General features: G+C 40.1%; 1 protein-coding gene across 15 annotated transcripts; it reads right to left on the reverse strand.

Moving 5' to 3' along the window:
- Positions 1-1,417: 1,417 nt before the first annotated feature.
- LOC1279645 (lachesin) lies at positions 1,418-12,867 on the reverse strand. Of its 15 annotated transcripts, none has more exons than XM_061657840.1 (12): positions 12,753-12,867; positions 10,269-11,571; positions 6,409-6,450; positions 5,209-5,306; positions 4,927-5,134; positions 4,593-4,739; positions 4,267-4,395; positions 3,599-3,733; positions 2,327-2,479; positions 2,174-2,260; positions 1,992-2,105; positions 1,418-1,901 (listed from the first exon to the last, which is right to left on the reverse strand). In XM_061657840.1, exons 2-12 carry the CDS (start codon positions 10,474-10,476, stop codon positions 1,723-1,725), a joined length of 1,500 nt encoding a protein of 499 aa, XP_061513824.1. In that variant the 5' UTR covers positions 10,477-11,571; positions 12,753-12,867; the 3' UTR covers positions 1,418-1,722. The 15 variants fall into 15 exon arrangements, with proteins under 15 accessions (XP_061513824.1, XP_061513835.1, XP_061513833.1 ...); XM_061657851.1 differs by having other exon boundaries at positions 10,269-10,641; positions 12,703-12,867; XM_061657849.1 differs by having other exon boundaries at positions 10,269-10,776; positions 12,703-12,867.
- Positions 12,868-16,534: the final 3,667 nt, after the last annotated feature.

Here is a 16,534-nt window from a genome sequence, read left to right on the forward strand (position 1 = left end):
GCCCTTACATTACAGGGGATTTTAATGCACCTTTTTCAAGCTTGTTTCAATTTAAATGAAAAGAATACATCTAAGAAATAAAATTTCAATCTCGTCATATGACGATCACAGATGAAAAAGTTGTTGTTTGGATAGTTGTTTGGACCTACCGTCGAACAACAATTGTAATGTTGTATTGAAACGGGTTGAACGGTTGACTTGAATTTAAGAGTTGTAAACGATAACAAAAACCAAACTAGGACATATTTGATATTTGATATATTTTATTAGCTAAATTTAACAGGCCGTATGGCGCTCTTGAAGTGAGTTAAACTAAGTAAAACAACATGTATAAATATAATAATAATATACAGGGTTTTCGAGCATTATATAGACATGTTCAGCGAGTTGTAGAAGCCCAACTTTTCTTTTAATTTCATATGAATATTAAGATGTTTTGGGAGAAAAATTAAAACGATTCCGTTCAATACAAAGAGCGAACAGACGTGTAATCTGCAAATTGTGTTTATATTTTTTGCATTATTGGATATGTTTATACTTTACTGTAAACCCTACAATTGCAAAACAATTAATTCAATCAGACACACGCTGACGTAAAATCAGCAAAATTACTGTAAAAGTGTTCGTGCGAGCAGCTCATATTTCAAGTATATTAATTACATTTGTAGGTGTACTGATGAGTAACCAAACAATGAGAAGTAGCTGTGAAACATTCGCGCCTGCAGCAATAGACCTCCAACGAAAACTATACTTATTTAATTCAATCAACTATCAAAGTCAAGTATTTCCAATTGCTCACGTTTCAGCTTTCCTTGTTAGTACATTTATCGCCTCTCTCTCTCTATCTCTCTCTCTCTCTCTCTCTCTCTCTCTCTCGGAGCAGTGCGCATTCTTTGATAGCACAACAGGCTTGTCTTAACTGTAACCGGAGCCTAAGCATTATTCCTGAGCAGGCCCAACCAACATGAATAATTAAATCACTGAAGTGAAACAAATTGGCCACAATTTGTGGTGAAGCTAAAGGAACGATCCTATGGAAACATCAACAACAACTAGACGATGCCTCGACGTCCAGCTGTTGAAGGCAACCGCGGAAACAAGCCGAAAGCAAGTGAAAAAAGGGAAAACGGTGCAAGGTGCGGTAAAGTGTCATTTGGCGGACAGTTGTGTTCGCAGGAAACGTTTGAAACTGAAAAGAAACACGTAAACAAACCATTTTCGAGATTAATTTTTTCACCCAAATAGATAAGCTCACAAAATGAAACGGTAAGAACGATTGTACCAGCATTAAAGTCTTGTTAAACCAAGTTACTGGTGTGACGTCCGTCGGTTTATACAATTGGCACAGTGTTGGCATTTGATGCGAGTAGAAGATGTCGGATGTTTTGTTGAAAGCAGTAGAAAGTAAAAGAGTGTCTTAATTTCATTTCATTTTTAATATAAAAACTTTATTACATTGTCAGTTTTAACATTGCTCTTTCAAGCAGCATGCTCGATTTTGAATCGTCTGTTCATTTATTTGTTTGCTATTCGCAGAGAAATTTACATGTACAGTGCTCCTGCAATTTTCAACGCACGTTGTATTCTTTTGCTAACCGTGTTTGGCCTGATTTCTATGTCACTCAAGTCTTATAATTTATCTAATATTAAGTAATGTTGATGCGTAATTGTTGCGTTACTTGAATTAATCTCATGTTGTAGCGAGTTAATCTAATACAGAAATCACCTGCACCTGATTACAGAAAGAACAATCATGAACGAGACGGTAACTAACAGAATATATCCAGTAGACCAGCCATGTGAACAAGCTCGTGAATTTCCTTCAGTATCCACAAACGCTTCCTTTTCCCGTTGATCCTCGGTGAAACTGGCTCCATTATCCCTGTATCGGTGGTCACGATCTGTCGAAATAAAAAAAAAGTCCAAAAACAGTCTTATGCATTCATCTGAACAAGCATGAGTTTTACGGTCAGTTACAGTTCCGCAATTACCTTTCTCAATTGTTCCGTCGATATTCCATGTCTCAGAACTGTCTCCTATTCCTATGATTTTGTTGGACGATGAAGAATAGTCATCCAGCGGCGGGCGATAGATTTTGTTTTTATCTGCAAAACATGGAAAACTCGTTTACGTGTTCTATCTCGTATGGTGCAATCGTGCAGCTAATACTAACAATTTTTCCGAAACACTGTTTCTGTGGTAGTTGCAACTGTCGTGGTAGCAGGAGGACTTGTGGCTATTGTAGTAGTAGAAGGAATGTCTGCATAAAATTATATAAATGTGAGAAATCGCAGATACATCGGCTTCGTTAGTTAGCAACACTTACGATAGACCTTGATCGAGCCATCCGTTTCGCCGAGCGAGTTTTTTACAACACATTTGTATGTTCCAAAGTCGGCGATGTTAATATCTTTAATTGTCAGCTTCATCACCACCTTGTAGCTATTGATTTCCTTTATTGACGGCTCAAAGTGTTTTCCTGTCGAAATAATATTACATCTTTCGTTATTGATGGTCAATTGGTAAACTCATGTTTATTCAAATCGGTGGAGTTTTTTTTAATTTTCATCCATAGCTCTTTAATATCCATAGTAGTAAACATAAATTAGAATATGTCTTACAAAATCAAGTTAAGTACAATGTAGAAAATGTAAAGAAATGTAGAAGAACTCGAATTAGTACAAACGAATCGTGGATGATATTTGTTGAAAGCATGTCTTAATAGTTTGTTGGTATTTGGACGTTAGTGTTCGAGGGCTTTCTCATCGTCGTTGTAAATCAACTGAAGATCATTCTCATAAATCTTGCCCTTGGTGTCTCGGAACGAAACGAGGGATCTGAATGCTATGTTTTGCTTTTTCACGCTGTAGGTTGCCGAACTGTTGTGTAGCATAATGAATTCGTTGACATGGGCCCTTATCATTCCTCTCACCGTTGTTTGGATCGGGAGTCTGTACTACCCTTAAACACGGTAACCAACAACTCCAAGTACGACTGGTTCATCCTTACTTTTCTTCGAAAAACGTCTCAATTTTTTTTCCTTTTTTGTAGATTCCTTCCCATTGCCATTGTCCGTCGCATGTCCTTACATTGATTGAATAACAAGATGATGATTGTGACACAATTTTTCCTCGTTATCAGATTTTTCCTTGTTTATTATTTCCATCCGTTGGGTGTTGTTTCGTTCTGCTTGGTCGACAGTGGTTATTCTCCAAAAAAAAAGACCAAAGCCACGTTCATGCAAACGGTACGCCACGTAAACATGCATACAAGCAGAGTGGGCAGCCTAGGTGCGGGTAGGACCGGTACGCCTGGGAGGGCTAGGGTAGGGCGTGGAATTGGTTCAACGAAATATCTACCAGCCGTCAACCAAAAGTCAGCCAGTTTCCTTGGCAGTGAAGAGGAAGATATTAATGATGAACGATTCTGCAACCGGTCGCAGTACCTGGTTGATAAGGGACAAACATCATTCTGTCCCTGGTTATTCGTGCTGAACCTGCTGTGCAAGCGGATTTTGATGCTTTTGAACCATATTTTTATCTATACTCATCAATAGATGCTGTATAAAGACAAGACTACAATCGTGGTGCGCCCTTACCTTGCGTTATGATGGTGTCATTCTTCATCCAATAATTGATGGAACGTGGGTAAGCTTCCGATTGACACTCGAGAGTCAAACGCTGTCCCAGGGCGGCGCCAACAAGCTGATCTTGAATCCATATCATTGGCGGAACTTAAGGTTGAAAAAAGGTGCAAGAGGGGTGTTATAATATTATTGCTAATTATATTTGGCCTTTAAAAAGAGGACTAATTATTCCAAATGAGCAAGCTTCTAGGATTCATTCATGTTTTATTGCGTTGCAACATGGTTAAGATACCAGTTATAATTAAGGATGATGATAAACATTGGATGGAGAAGAATGTGTCCAGATAATTATTGGTGACATTAATACGAAAAATTATGTTGAATAGAATATAACAAGCAATTGTCTTTTATGAAGGAGAATTTAGTAGGAATAAATGTTCACGAGCAAATAGTTGGTTAAATTGTACTTATATTAAAGTTTTATCAATAATTTTGTATTAGGATACTTTATTCACAACCTTTATTTAAATAGAATTTCATGCAAGCCAAAAAAGCTGGCGCATACCCGAAATCACAAAAAAAGAATTGCACATGAAAGCACTGGACAGCTATCATCAGTTGGATTTAGCGGTCTTTATTGTAGTATATAAAACAGCATAAAAACCATGGGTGGTACTTACAATGGACAATCAACATGACGCGTTTGCTGACCGACGGTGGGATACCATTCGACGCGATGCACAAATATGCCCCCATGTGTAGTCGATTAACTCGCGAAATGGAAAAGGTGGAGCTGTTCAGGCTGGTAGCTGTATTAAATGGCGTCGGGTGGAATAATAATGAAACAATTTGGTTGTAGTTTGCCAGCCCAATGCACTTTATATATGCATGATAGTTTAATGGTCGACAGAAACCAAATAAAGCACCAAAGTGTATCAACAATGACAAAATACCAAACAAAACAAAGGAAAAAAACTCATAACAACCCAATAAACCCCCGTCCTACCTCCGGCACTGATGGGCTCATTGCCTTCCCGTCGCCAAATGATGGAAGGAGTTGGCGAACCGGAAGCGGCACATTTCAATGTTACATTGCTTCCCTCACGCACGACCATATCGGTGCTGGTGGGATAGTCCAGTATGTTGGGTGGAACTGTTGGGATTATATTGATATTTTTATGAGCGTTTCGAAGCGTGCATGGGACAGAGATGATCATTAGCATAAGCCAACATGAGCAGCGACAATTAAATCGCATTAATTCACCCCATACGAGTGGCAGATCCGATGAGCAGGCTTCACGATAGCCTGCATCTTCTAGTCGTTATCAACGCATCCTTACCTACAACATTAAGGTAGCCAATCTGATTACGCATTGGGTCCGTGTTAACCTGGCACATGTACCATCCCTTGTCCGACTCCTTCACGTCGCGAATGCGCAAAACCCAGGCGCGACCCTCGACGTGAGCGATGGTCATGCGGTGATTTTTTGTAATGACATGTGTTTGAATTGTCAATATTGTTTGAGTATCCACCCGAAGCCACGCCACCTTAAAGGTAAAATCGTAACTCAATCACTGATTGCAGAAAGTACAATGTGGTACCTTTCCATGTTCATACCTACCTTGTATGTTTGCAGATTGTTAATAACACAAGTCAGTACCGCTTCACGACCAACTGGAACAGTGAGATTTTGAATTGGCTCTCCAAATTTCGGTAAATCTACAAGGATGCATTTATTTAGAGTGTAACTTTTTATGGAGTGGAATTGAAACTTTTTAAATTGTTTCTTGATATTTAATAATTTGGTACGGCTGTCCCGTTACACAATTTAATAATTCTGCATTTTACTCATCAATTTAATCTTACAAATAAATTTAACATACAAAATACTGGCATTAACCTCACTGTAAAAATGGAACAATGGAATATGCGTTTCAGCATCCATAATTCGATTCTCATTATTGATTGTAACGGTATGCATTTATCCTGGTTAAATTGAATCAATTAAATTCGTCTCGATCATATGCTGTACTGCTCTTCGATTGTTTTGCGCTCAATATCTTGCCCTTCCAACGCTGATGGAGTTTCAGCGTCCTATCCGCACGTTCTATGGTTTTACCCGCTAAGCTCGAAAGCTTGTTTTCGAGGTAGCAAGCGCTATCATCTTGCACTATCAGCTGACACACGATATTTTCCAATTTTAATTATGATGAATATTTAACCCCCCCGCACTGTCATAATGCCACTGAATAATGCATCGCTACTGCTATATTATATTCATGAAGCACTTATTCCTAAAAATGAGAGCAGTGCCTCAATGCAAGCAATTCGATCGCAATTAGCCTCTAGATACCCTGCTTTTATCCACCATACTCTATCTCATTTTGACTCTGCTGTGTTATGTCTACCTTTCTTTGTTACTCTTACATCGACACTTTTTCTCAATTGGTAGCAGCTCACTTTTTTGCATGAATTTTCTTTTCACCCGCCTGATTGAGCTTGGATAAAGCGGTAAAAAAAATCTGTGGTTGCCTTTTACCAGATAGAGGAATGATCCTGCCAAAAGGGAATTGTACTATAATATCTGCACAAGGTGCACGTCGCACAGGCAGGTTTGACGGGGTATTGAATGCAAGGACTCATTTATGAAAGTGCTTGTTAACCATTTTTTATAGTAGCTGCTACTAACAGATCCAAAATTGCATTCAAACTTTCGTTTTTCTATATAATTCAGAATGATTTAAACTATTTTATTTAACGATACAATGATCGTTTTGACTCATGTAAAAAGAGTTACCAACATATGTTTAGTAGTACTTACCTTTATCCAGTATATAAGAGTTAGTTTCCTCTATTGCATCATCTACGTGCAGAAAACGACAGAAATAGAAAAATCTCAAATCAGATATAAAGGCACAGATAGAGAGAGAGAAAGGGCTATATTTTTTCTCGAAATACAGACAAAGAAAGAGAGCAAAAAATGCAGAAAACAAAGGCTTAAGGCGTGTAATTAAAATGAACAGTATATGAAAACGAAACGTTTGTTCGTTCAGTCCCCGTCATAAATTATACAATCGTTCTGATTATTATTCCATTTTAATAGTGTTGTAAAAGTGGAATTTAATTGTTTAGCTCTTGTTTACAACATTCTTGCTAATGTATTCATTGTTTTTCATTCAGCCCTGTACTCAACACTACTGTCAGCAGCCGCACCTCACCGTCGGTACCCATTCATTCTCATCAAAACTGAAAAACAAATTGGACGAGTTGTGGCAATGGAGCAGATTTTATTTGTCTCGCTATTCATAGTGACCGTGTACTGCTGATATCAATGTTTTACAATTCTGATCTTTATCGTTCATGGAGCAGAGCGTGCTTTATAACACTCTAAAATGAAGCACACCATAGCTACACAATAGTCCGGATCAGCTAAGCTAAGCAGCAATGAATTTATTTCACTCGTTTTACTTTCCGGTCCCATCAACTTGTTTTGCATTTATTTCATCTTTCTCGAGCTTAGTTCACTTATAAAATGATGCAAATTTGTTTGGTATCTAGAATACTAGAACTATTCCAAATTGCTATATCTGTGAAATTGTTCAAAGTAAGAACATGTTAAACAATGAATCACAGCCAGTTAAAAATGGGCAATATTTATCGAAAGATAGGTTCTAAGGTAAGGATTAAGAAAATTTGAGTACTTGAAGAGCTTGAAAATAATTCGAAAGCACGTGGCAGCTGAAATGTACTCATTAAGCAACATCTTGTCGAAATGGTCACCGTGCTATTACAGACACATCATTATTAAGAGGTAACAACACACTGTTCCCTGTTGGCTCTCCAACCTCATGCCAGTTTTGTGTGAGGAGGCATCGAAAGGAAATCATAAAATTTACAAGCCTGTTGAAAAGGTAAACCAAAATCCCTTCATTCATTTAATTAGCAACTAAAGCAATGTCGGTTCCCTTTCATGCTCATCGTCACCGGTGTGGTGAACGCTACCGCCTTTCCCCATTTTCCCAAAGTGTCGTCTGCTGGTCTCGCGTTAGCCGCCATCAGCGTTTCCATTTCGCTTTTCTTCTTTTCTCAGCAAAGGTTCACAGCGGGAGCTATTAGAACTCTCCGGGTTGTTCACGCTCGACACCGGGTTAACCACAAAAATGAAGACCAAAAAGCCCCGTGCTGGGGATCCGTGACGACCGTAGAAGAAATCTACTGTGGCAGCAGCAAGAGGGAAGCCGGGTTTTACATACATCGGGTTTTATGTTATGTTCTGTGATGTGGAAACTGTTGGCATTTTCTCTTTCTCAACCAATTTCAGCCAAAGTCTGCGGTTTTCGGAGAGGAAAATTATAACCAAACAGCTAATCATTAATAATGAAACCATGCCGAAAGCAGTGGAGACCGCACACATACTACACAGCGACTCGTGCGCGCCGCTCTGTTCTCCGTGAAAACCCGCAACCAAAACCGTAACTAGGCCGTTTATCGTGAAGGACCACCACGAGAAAACGTACGGGGGTGTCAGGGTTTCCTCCATTCGAAGAATGTGACTCCACACCTACTGCTGGTTTCCAGCAAGGTAAGGCAGGCAAGTGCGGTACTTTCCATTCAACGATGCCAAAACTGGCAAATTTCATGTTTTAACAACGTTGTTTAAATAAAATAGCAACGCTTTGGTGAAGATGTCAAATACCTAAGCGTGGGAATCATTTGCGAAGACCTTGCTTGGCATTCTAAGCCACACTTTCGCCAACAATCGTCATCTTAATTATGGTGGCTTCGTGCAAAAGCTGCCAAATGTTGTCTAATACTTTGAGCAATGCTGAAACGCTAATAGGTTGGAAAATAATAAAGTGTTATTAATGCGTTTGCTTGATGCTTAATGATGTGTTGTCTATTGATCATTTGGTTGTAAGGTGCAGATCTATGCTCTGGACCTTTATGCCTATGCTTAATTACAAAATGCGCGCTCTTTATAAGCTGCAACTTTTCAATTTTTATAAGAATTGTATTCTGATAAAAGTGTATGACTATGTTTTTTTTGAATATGAGTCTATTTCAGATACTAGCTTTGACTTTTACAAAGATGATAAATCAATGCTTAAATTATAAAATAATCACCAGACAATAAATCCAATATTAATAATCCGTTCAATCATAATGTTAACGGATAATTTGTGTTATACAGCACCTTTTCATCCATAAGTTATCATTGAAACATTTTGATAGGTGGGTTTTGATATATTCAATTTTTTGCTCATTTTATGAGTGTATATTCTTTTTCTTTTTTCGCGGTAGAGGTGTGTAAAATGTGATTTTTGCCCTATCAACGATGGAGTGACTGACTGGATCCGTGGTACCTCCATCTATGGCAAGAAAATTCATAGCCTGCATTAGTAAGACCATGGACTGTAATTCGAGTTGAACCATTTTCGACCAAGCTTGCCTGATTTGCCTCGTGAACCACAATGAGGGCAGGAAATAATAAATTTTCATCTGCGAAACAATAGGGAATCAGTGCATAATGTACCTGCCGTCTGCCTACCGAGCATCTGGAAAGTTTGTTTTAGAAGTTGGCTGTAACGTAAAGTGTATATAAAGTATATGAAACCCATTCCCGCTGGCTGGTCTAATACCTGCAAACGTTGCAGGAGACCGGAAATATATTGCGTGTGCTTCTAGCACCTGTGTTTCAGCTAGCGTATTTGGTGCTGCCTCTGCTTCTTGAGCTTGCAGATGTAATCGGTCGCACGGAAGTGCACCCGTTGGGGAAGTTCGGAAACACGAAAATTTAAGAACAAATGAATGAGAAATCAGACAATGGGAAGCTTTCGTGCAGGTACTAGATATATATTCACACATATATTTTACTCGTTGCTTTCAACGCCTGCATTGAATGACAGTGAAGACATGCTGTCGAAAATATCGATGTGAAGGAACTACAGCCGGAGCTCGACGGATGGGAGCCAATAAAGAAAAAAGTGTATATAAAGAATATAACGAATAGATTTCCAGATATGTTGGAGTTTCGCTATAAGATGAACAAAATTCACGGTTTATAGTAAAAAACACCGTTAAACGGTAAAATTAAGCATATATGCACAACACATAAAAATTATATGTTTGTATATCCACTAATTGCTGGTATTTCTTATACGAATGTAGAAGCTCCTGCCGTAATTAATAGGCATTTATCATCATCAGTGCCATAAATAAGTGCCATATTTATTAATATTAATATTGCATAATATTTAGCATACATTTAACGAATGTATTGTATTGTATTGTTTGACTAAATCAATTTAAGCACCAACATTTTAGCAAGATCGCAAACAACAATCCCCTTACCAGGAGTCGTGCTGATAACTCACTACATGTCAACAGAAGGTTTACTGTGGAGCCATGTTGGCAGCACAAAAGCTCAAAATGTTGTCGAAACTATGCAAACGTTCGGTCGGTCGGCACCTACGTCCTCTTTGAACTGCTTAAATGAACTTTCAATGCACCGCTACTTGCAACAAACATCAGTCGTTCCTGGAATCAGTTATCCTGGGGATCGGGTCAGGGAAGGATGTTTATGACGGGAAACATGACATTGAGCCATTACCATTTCGTCTCTTTTCGCATGAAACTGAGCTGAAAGTGTCCGTGGCTCTCCATGGAATCCGACGTTCTTACCTTGTTCTCCCTGAGCAGTGGCAAAGATGTGTGTTGCATTCAGTACATACGCCACAATGACCAGCGCTATCGTGGACCAGTGAAGAAATTCCATTCTCACTCGCTGAGGTGGCATGGTGGTCATCCTGGCCATCGTTGCGTTACCGCCACCGCTGTCGTTCTCCGAGGTATGTGCAATTCGATGCAGCTCAGTGCAGTTTTGTACCATCAGATGTAGCTGTGATTATCCTAGCCAGTTCTCAGCTCATGTGATCCAAGACAAACGTTTGGTTCGAATGAGAGGTTCCGACCGACCAAGCTACACACTATCTCTCACACTCACACACTAGCAGATGCATACACACACTCACACGTACACTAACCTACAGCCACACTACAGAGACCAATGGGTTTTTGTAGTATTGCAACCTCACTACCCGTCGGCCGGCAGGTAAACTAACCGAATTGAGCTGACACCGTGTGGTTCCAGCTTATGTGAGTGTGTATGTGATTCCAGCACCTCCACAATCTAGACGCTCATGGTGCATCAGGAGTAGAGGAATAGTTTGCTTTTGAAAGTATACACATTTAGATAGCCACTGATCCGACCGACCCGACTTCGCATGAATATACGTTAACAGAGGAGTACGGTCCATGGGTTGGTGTTTACAGTCGACGTCGTAGTTGTAGCTGTCGTTTGCACAGCCAGGAATGCCGGAACTGCAATGCCCGGCACAACAATGAACACACTAACGCCTTGCGACTGACTCACGCGACCGAAATCAAGTTGGAACCCCTTTGTGCGCACATACGCTACAGTTCTCTCGTCGTTATATCCTGTCCAATGGTTCGATGCTTAATGTGCGACGGGGCCAGCCACCAGTCGAGCGGGGGCGCATGGCCGGGCTACGCAAAATAAAACACTCGGAATTTTCTCACTTCACTTTATCCTTGCATAGTAAATATTCCTTCCCTCCCGCAACTACTTCCTCTGCCGGTCGACACTGGCCTCACCTTGGCCGTTCACTTTCTCCTTAGTTGATGCCTTTCCTGCCAAACTGATAGCGAAGAAATAGCATTCCAGACCTGCCTTCCATGGTTGCTACCAACGGTAGCACTGCCGCCGGAGCGACGGCCAGATGGTGTACGATACTGTGGCTTGATGCCACTTGGTTCTCTTTTCCTCGTCTGTGCGAACCGTCACCTTTTATCGCACAGTTTTCCTTTTTGCGTTTGTTTTTTTTTTGTATGTTCTCTTTACACTGTTTTGGTTTTCCTTTGTTTGAAATGTTTTTATTACCGATTGTCACGAAATTGTACTTTCCTTCGAAATTTATTACATTATTACCCTCTTCACTAAATCTTTTCAAACTGTTCCTATGTGTTGGACTGCGAACGCCCACCCCGGCTACTGGGAGAGAGCGCACGCAGCAACTAGCTGTTGCTACCGCGGCTATATATGCATCTCGCACACGCGACAACACTCACGGAGGTGAACTGACGAACTTACGCACTTGCCACGCAAATGGCGCCAACATTACCGTAACTTGTGCGGCGACCACTAAACGCGTTTTGTTACGTGCCGGAGGGCAGCAGCCTTCGCTGCAGGGCGCTTTTGGTCGGTTCTAAAAACTGGTCGAGAATAAATTCGTCCACTTAACAAATTCGTCTGACCGGTGCGAGACGGTGCGGGCTCCACTGAGGGGACGGTCCGGATGGGGGCGCTAGTCTATATGGCTGGTCGTTTCATTTCCTTGCTATTCCATTGTGTGGATACCAGCATTTGGTTTCGCGGGCGAGAAATATTTTCCGATATGCGTTAATTTGATTCTGTCCCCGGCTTGCGGGTTCTGTTCGTGCCTACCCTTTGCCATCACCAAGGCTAATTAAGTACAGGAAAGGGAAAGAAAGCACGGCTTCATTATAGTGATTGTGAACTAATTAATTTCTTCCTTCTTTATATCGAGCCGGTTCTGATTGATGTTCTGTGTGTGCAACGAGACCGATCCGAAGTGCCCGTCCGACGGATCAAAAGACTAGCCAAGAGAGAAGGGTAGCGCAATATAAGAATACGAGTCGCGCAGTTGAATACTGGTGCAATTCTTTTATGCAAAATGTAAGCAGATTTTAAAAGGTTTTGACGGCATTTATTACAAAGAAGCAAAACTGTAGGATTTAATTTCAGTCTGTTAAAAGAAGGTTGTCGTAATTATTTTCTCTGGCGAACACCATGGTTAATTATGTACGAACATTTCGCTAAAGAAGCATTTGTTTCACTGCACATAATACGGTATGCACGAATCGCTAGACTAAAATGTTTCATATTTGACCGAAAACAAATCGCACATAACCGAAAGCAATGTGGTTAAGAGTAACTCCCAGATAATCCCAAAAAACCAACAATCTAATCACTTAAATCCATTAAAACATCAGTTCCACGTGGGCTACCTACTACCGGAAATAAATCACTTAGCGTTAAAGTGTCACCGTGTCCTGTTCACAAACCATCGAATGCAGCGCACACTACCACCCACAAATCACAAGCTCTCAACTGATGTTCTGCCTCGCACCGAGATCTGACCAAGGCAATGCTGCTTGCAGAACTGCTTGAAGGTAGTCTAATGCCGTTGCTTTTGTAACGATAAAACACATGATCTGGTGAACCGGAGTGCCGAAACGTAGCCGATCGTGTTGTGTACCCAAAAAAAAGTGCACGGTACGCAAAGTGTGCTCGCTCGTCCCATGGTCGTCATGCCGGTTTAATAACAAACAAAACGAACGTTCAAAACAACGGAACTTCGTCCTTTTGCCAGACATGCGCAATAACCTTCAGTAGGAAGTGCTTCTCCTGCTAGGGGAAAATCGTGCTTAAATGAATACTGGTGCGTTAGCTACTGTGTTAGAAATGAATGCAGTGTTTGATGGAATTTACTGATGGTAGATAAATACTCTTCTGTATTTAACCTTCTGGTTTCGAGAAACTGGTTTTTGGAACCATAATTTGGAATTTTTGAATAATTTCCCAGATTCTCACATAGATACAGCACAAACGACAAAGACTATTTGGTCATAACAATACTTTTCGATACACTGGGATAGGCCACCACATCATCAGGTAAATCAATCGTTTTAATTTCAATACACTACATAAATTACATTCTTTCAGGCAACGAACGATGAGAAACGTTCGCGTGAATGCAACACACCAGCATTGCCATGCATGCATCATCACGTAATTAGTGCTTTCCATCGATTAAACAAACGGTGTGGATATTAAATAAAGCAAGTGTGTATCTACTTAAACACTTGCTGGCACATCCTTTAAGTATTTTACAGCCAAAGGGCGCACAAGCGGAAAGGCAGAAGAGCAGGATGTTAGCTAAGTTAGTTACTCGAAGGGCTGCAAAGTTTTATCGCTCGCTAGTGCAACAATAGCAGCTGCAAATATTAAACAATTTGCTTGCTACATGCGGAAAGCAATCACTAGTTCTGCTACGCCTAGCATGGATGTTTTATTTCATGTTTAATGCGTCAGCATTTCGCGTAGCTGTAACATGCAGTTTGGTCCGTTTCATCTCGTAAACTCTCCCTGCCTATCCGTAGCGAGCAGAGCATGTTCTTATTTGCAAATCAAGCAAGAAATTTGCATTTATATGATATCACACGTGAAATCGCAAAAGAGACGTGTGGCGATTTTTTGTTCCTGCTGAGCCGATAGACCCATTTAATGGATTCTTAGTTTTTTCAACTTTTAACAACAAACACTAGAACGGTGGTGCCGGTAAGATATGTGTAGCATCAGCAGAGGTGAAAAGAAACGCATTAATAATAATAAATCTAAATGAACGAAAAGGAAACCACAACGAGGCAAGTAAACTTTTCCGCCCTTTCGCCGGTCATTCAAAAGCCTGCGTTATCAAGTTGGTGTGTTTTTTTTGTTGCTTTTGCTGCTTTTGCACAAGAAAGCCCTGTACGTCAACCCAAGGGGTGATGAACGTATGGGAATTAAACTTTTTTTTTATCTTATGGCTAATCAACATGTAATGCAGGGGAATTTGTAATCTCAGAAGAATTGTTTTTAGTTCGAGGCGGACGATGGAAAGCTGGCTTGTGTGGCGGGATTTATGTAAACAATTTAAACTTATTCAGAAATAAACAAAATGTTTACGTAACTTAACATTCTAAACAGAAATGTGAAACATTAGGAACAGCTTTTCTCATCGGCCTTACTTTAAAGTGAAGCCAAACAGCAATGCATTAATTATGCCACTATTTTTCGTGATCCTCACACTCCTATACACAAGCGCATACATCAAGAAACATACTTTATTCATTATTACAAAGCGAACAATTTATCATAGAATCCACCCATAGATGAACCGAAAAACACCGAATCACGCATACCCCGTTGCGTGTCCAATTGGAATTTGAACTCCACCTTTTCGCACAGATCCATGTTGCAAATCCCTTACCGTTCCCTTGTTAGTAGTTCATGACGCTTGTGTGCCTTGAAATACTCGCACTGCCTCCGTGGTTGGTGGTATCAAAAATTGGTGCCAAACTAAGAAACTGGCAAAACTGGTACAAAAACACAAAAGGTGTTAGAAAAGTCTCTAGATTCGTAAATTATTTATGTTCTCGCCGTATGATTTCGCTACATACAGAACGTACATCCACACTCACACACTCAGTTACACGCATATAAACACAGCATATACGCTTGTGGCTCACTAGCCGCGCGCTAAATCACGGTACTGGAATTGGAAAGTTTTCTGCGTTCCCAGGTCTCTAGCTTGGGCTCTTCGGTGCGGACAAGCCAGCCCGTTGGGGATAGGTGAGAGCACAACACAAGATGGATTCAAAACCTTGCTGGGACTGGTGCTTCTTCGACCCAAAACCGAAAAAGTGAAACGAAACGAACAAAAACAAAAGTGACATAAATTGCTCGACAGAAAATTAAATTTTAAATAATTTTCTTCTTAAGGTGGGAAATGTTTGGAAGAAAATAAACAACACAGGATGAGGGTTTTTTTATTAGCACGATTTTGTTATCCCTTGTTCTTCTGCGTTAGGCGGATAGTTCCAAAACACAGTCGAGGCACAACATCCGCCAAACAATGGGAGCAAGTGGTTGCAATTGGAAATTTGAAAGCCAATTTGCCATATGGAATATAGTCGGTCGGAAAGTGTTTGGAGGATACCGTGGCAACCGTCTGGCTCGATGATGGGTTGTTTGTTTTTTGTTGTTTGCAAAGCACAGGCATATTTTAGTCATGTTAAACTGTTGATAGCTGCTACATTCTTTGCAAGTAGCATTCCATAGTTGCGCAAAAAAAAGCTGCTCAACTCAACGGTTCTCTTAACCATCTGTACAGCTAGTGTTTTTCACCTGTGCTCTTCCAATAATCACATTCTTGGTCTAATGTTCGTATCTTTAGAATGGCACGTTTATGATTGGATGCCCACGAGCTCTCGCAGGTACCTGGTATGAAGAAAAATTCGCCTGGATAATGTTCACGTTCTGCATAGAAATGACAGCACACTGTAACTTTTGGCTGAAGTAAAGGATTTTGTTACAAAACACCAGTCGAATCAAAGCACTCGCCATAAGCGCATAGGTGAAACTGCATTTTCCAGAACAAATTGACGTTGATTGTGTGGGTATAATGTAAGAGCAGACCTTTGGGTCAGGTGGTGTTTGAACTTAGCATGAACTCTTTTTTTCAATCAGAAACGAAAATCTGTTTCTAGAATCTTAAAACTTAATTTGTGTTTAAAATCTATAGGTTAGTTGATAAGAAAAAATCGTTAGTCTGTTAATTTTTCCTAGAATAAGCCACTTTTCCTAGACTTATCCACTATGATATAAAATATTTCCTAACATCAACGACCAGTAAGAATTTTTTTCCCATCAATAACACACCCACAACATTTCTGTCACCTATTTTAAACCGTCAGTTCTTGATTGTGTGGCTACAATGGCACCTGGGCGTTAGAAAAAATTAGAGTAGAGGCAAACAGAAAACCAGAAAAACAGCAACATGTACGTATAAACCATCCGAACTAAAAAGTATGTTGCTGATAGTGTACCACGCCATCAACATTGTTTGATCTTTTGATCTCAGTAGCGCCTAGTTTTAGTTTTCAACGTTCATCCAGGACAGTGTGTATGTGAGTTTTTTGTAATGTGTACTTGAATCTACATCTTACAATGACACATTTTACAGCTTTTTTTGCAGGTATACTTAGCATGCTAGTAGCATAAAGCAATATTACTCCATGAAAAC

This window comes from Anopheles gambiae, chromosome 3 (genome assembly GCF_943734735.2).
Source record: "Anopheles gambiae chromosome 3, idAnoGambNW_F1_1, whole genome shotgun sequence".
Lineage (NCBI taxonomy): Eukaryota > Metazoa > Arthropoda > Insecta > Diptera > Culicidae > Anopheles > Anopheles gambiae.

Bases quoted from the DNA above. Each gene is read 5' to 3' on its own strand.
- LOC1279645 (XM_061657840.1), bottom strand. From the start codon at position 10,476: ATGGTACAAAACTGCACTGAGCTGCATCGAATTGCACATACCTCGGAG. The intron at 5,135-5,208 runs GTAGGTATGAAC...TTTACCTTTAAG, and splicing joins ACAATCTGCAAACATACAAG to GTGGCGTGGCTTCGGGTGGA. The intron at 4,740-4,926 runs GTAAGGATGCGT...TAATCCCAACAG, and splicing joins TGGCTACCTTAATGTTGTAG to TTCCACCCAACATACTGGAC.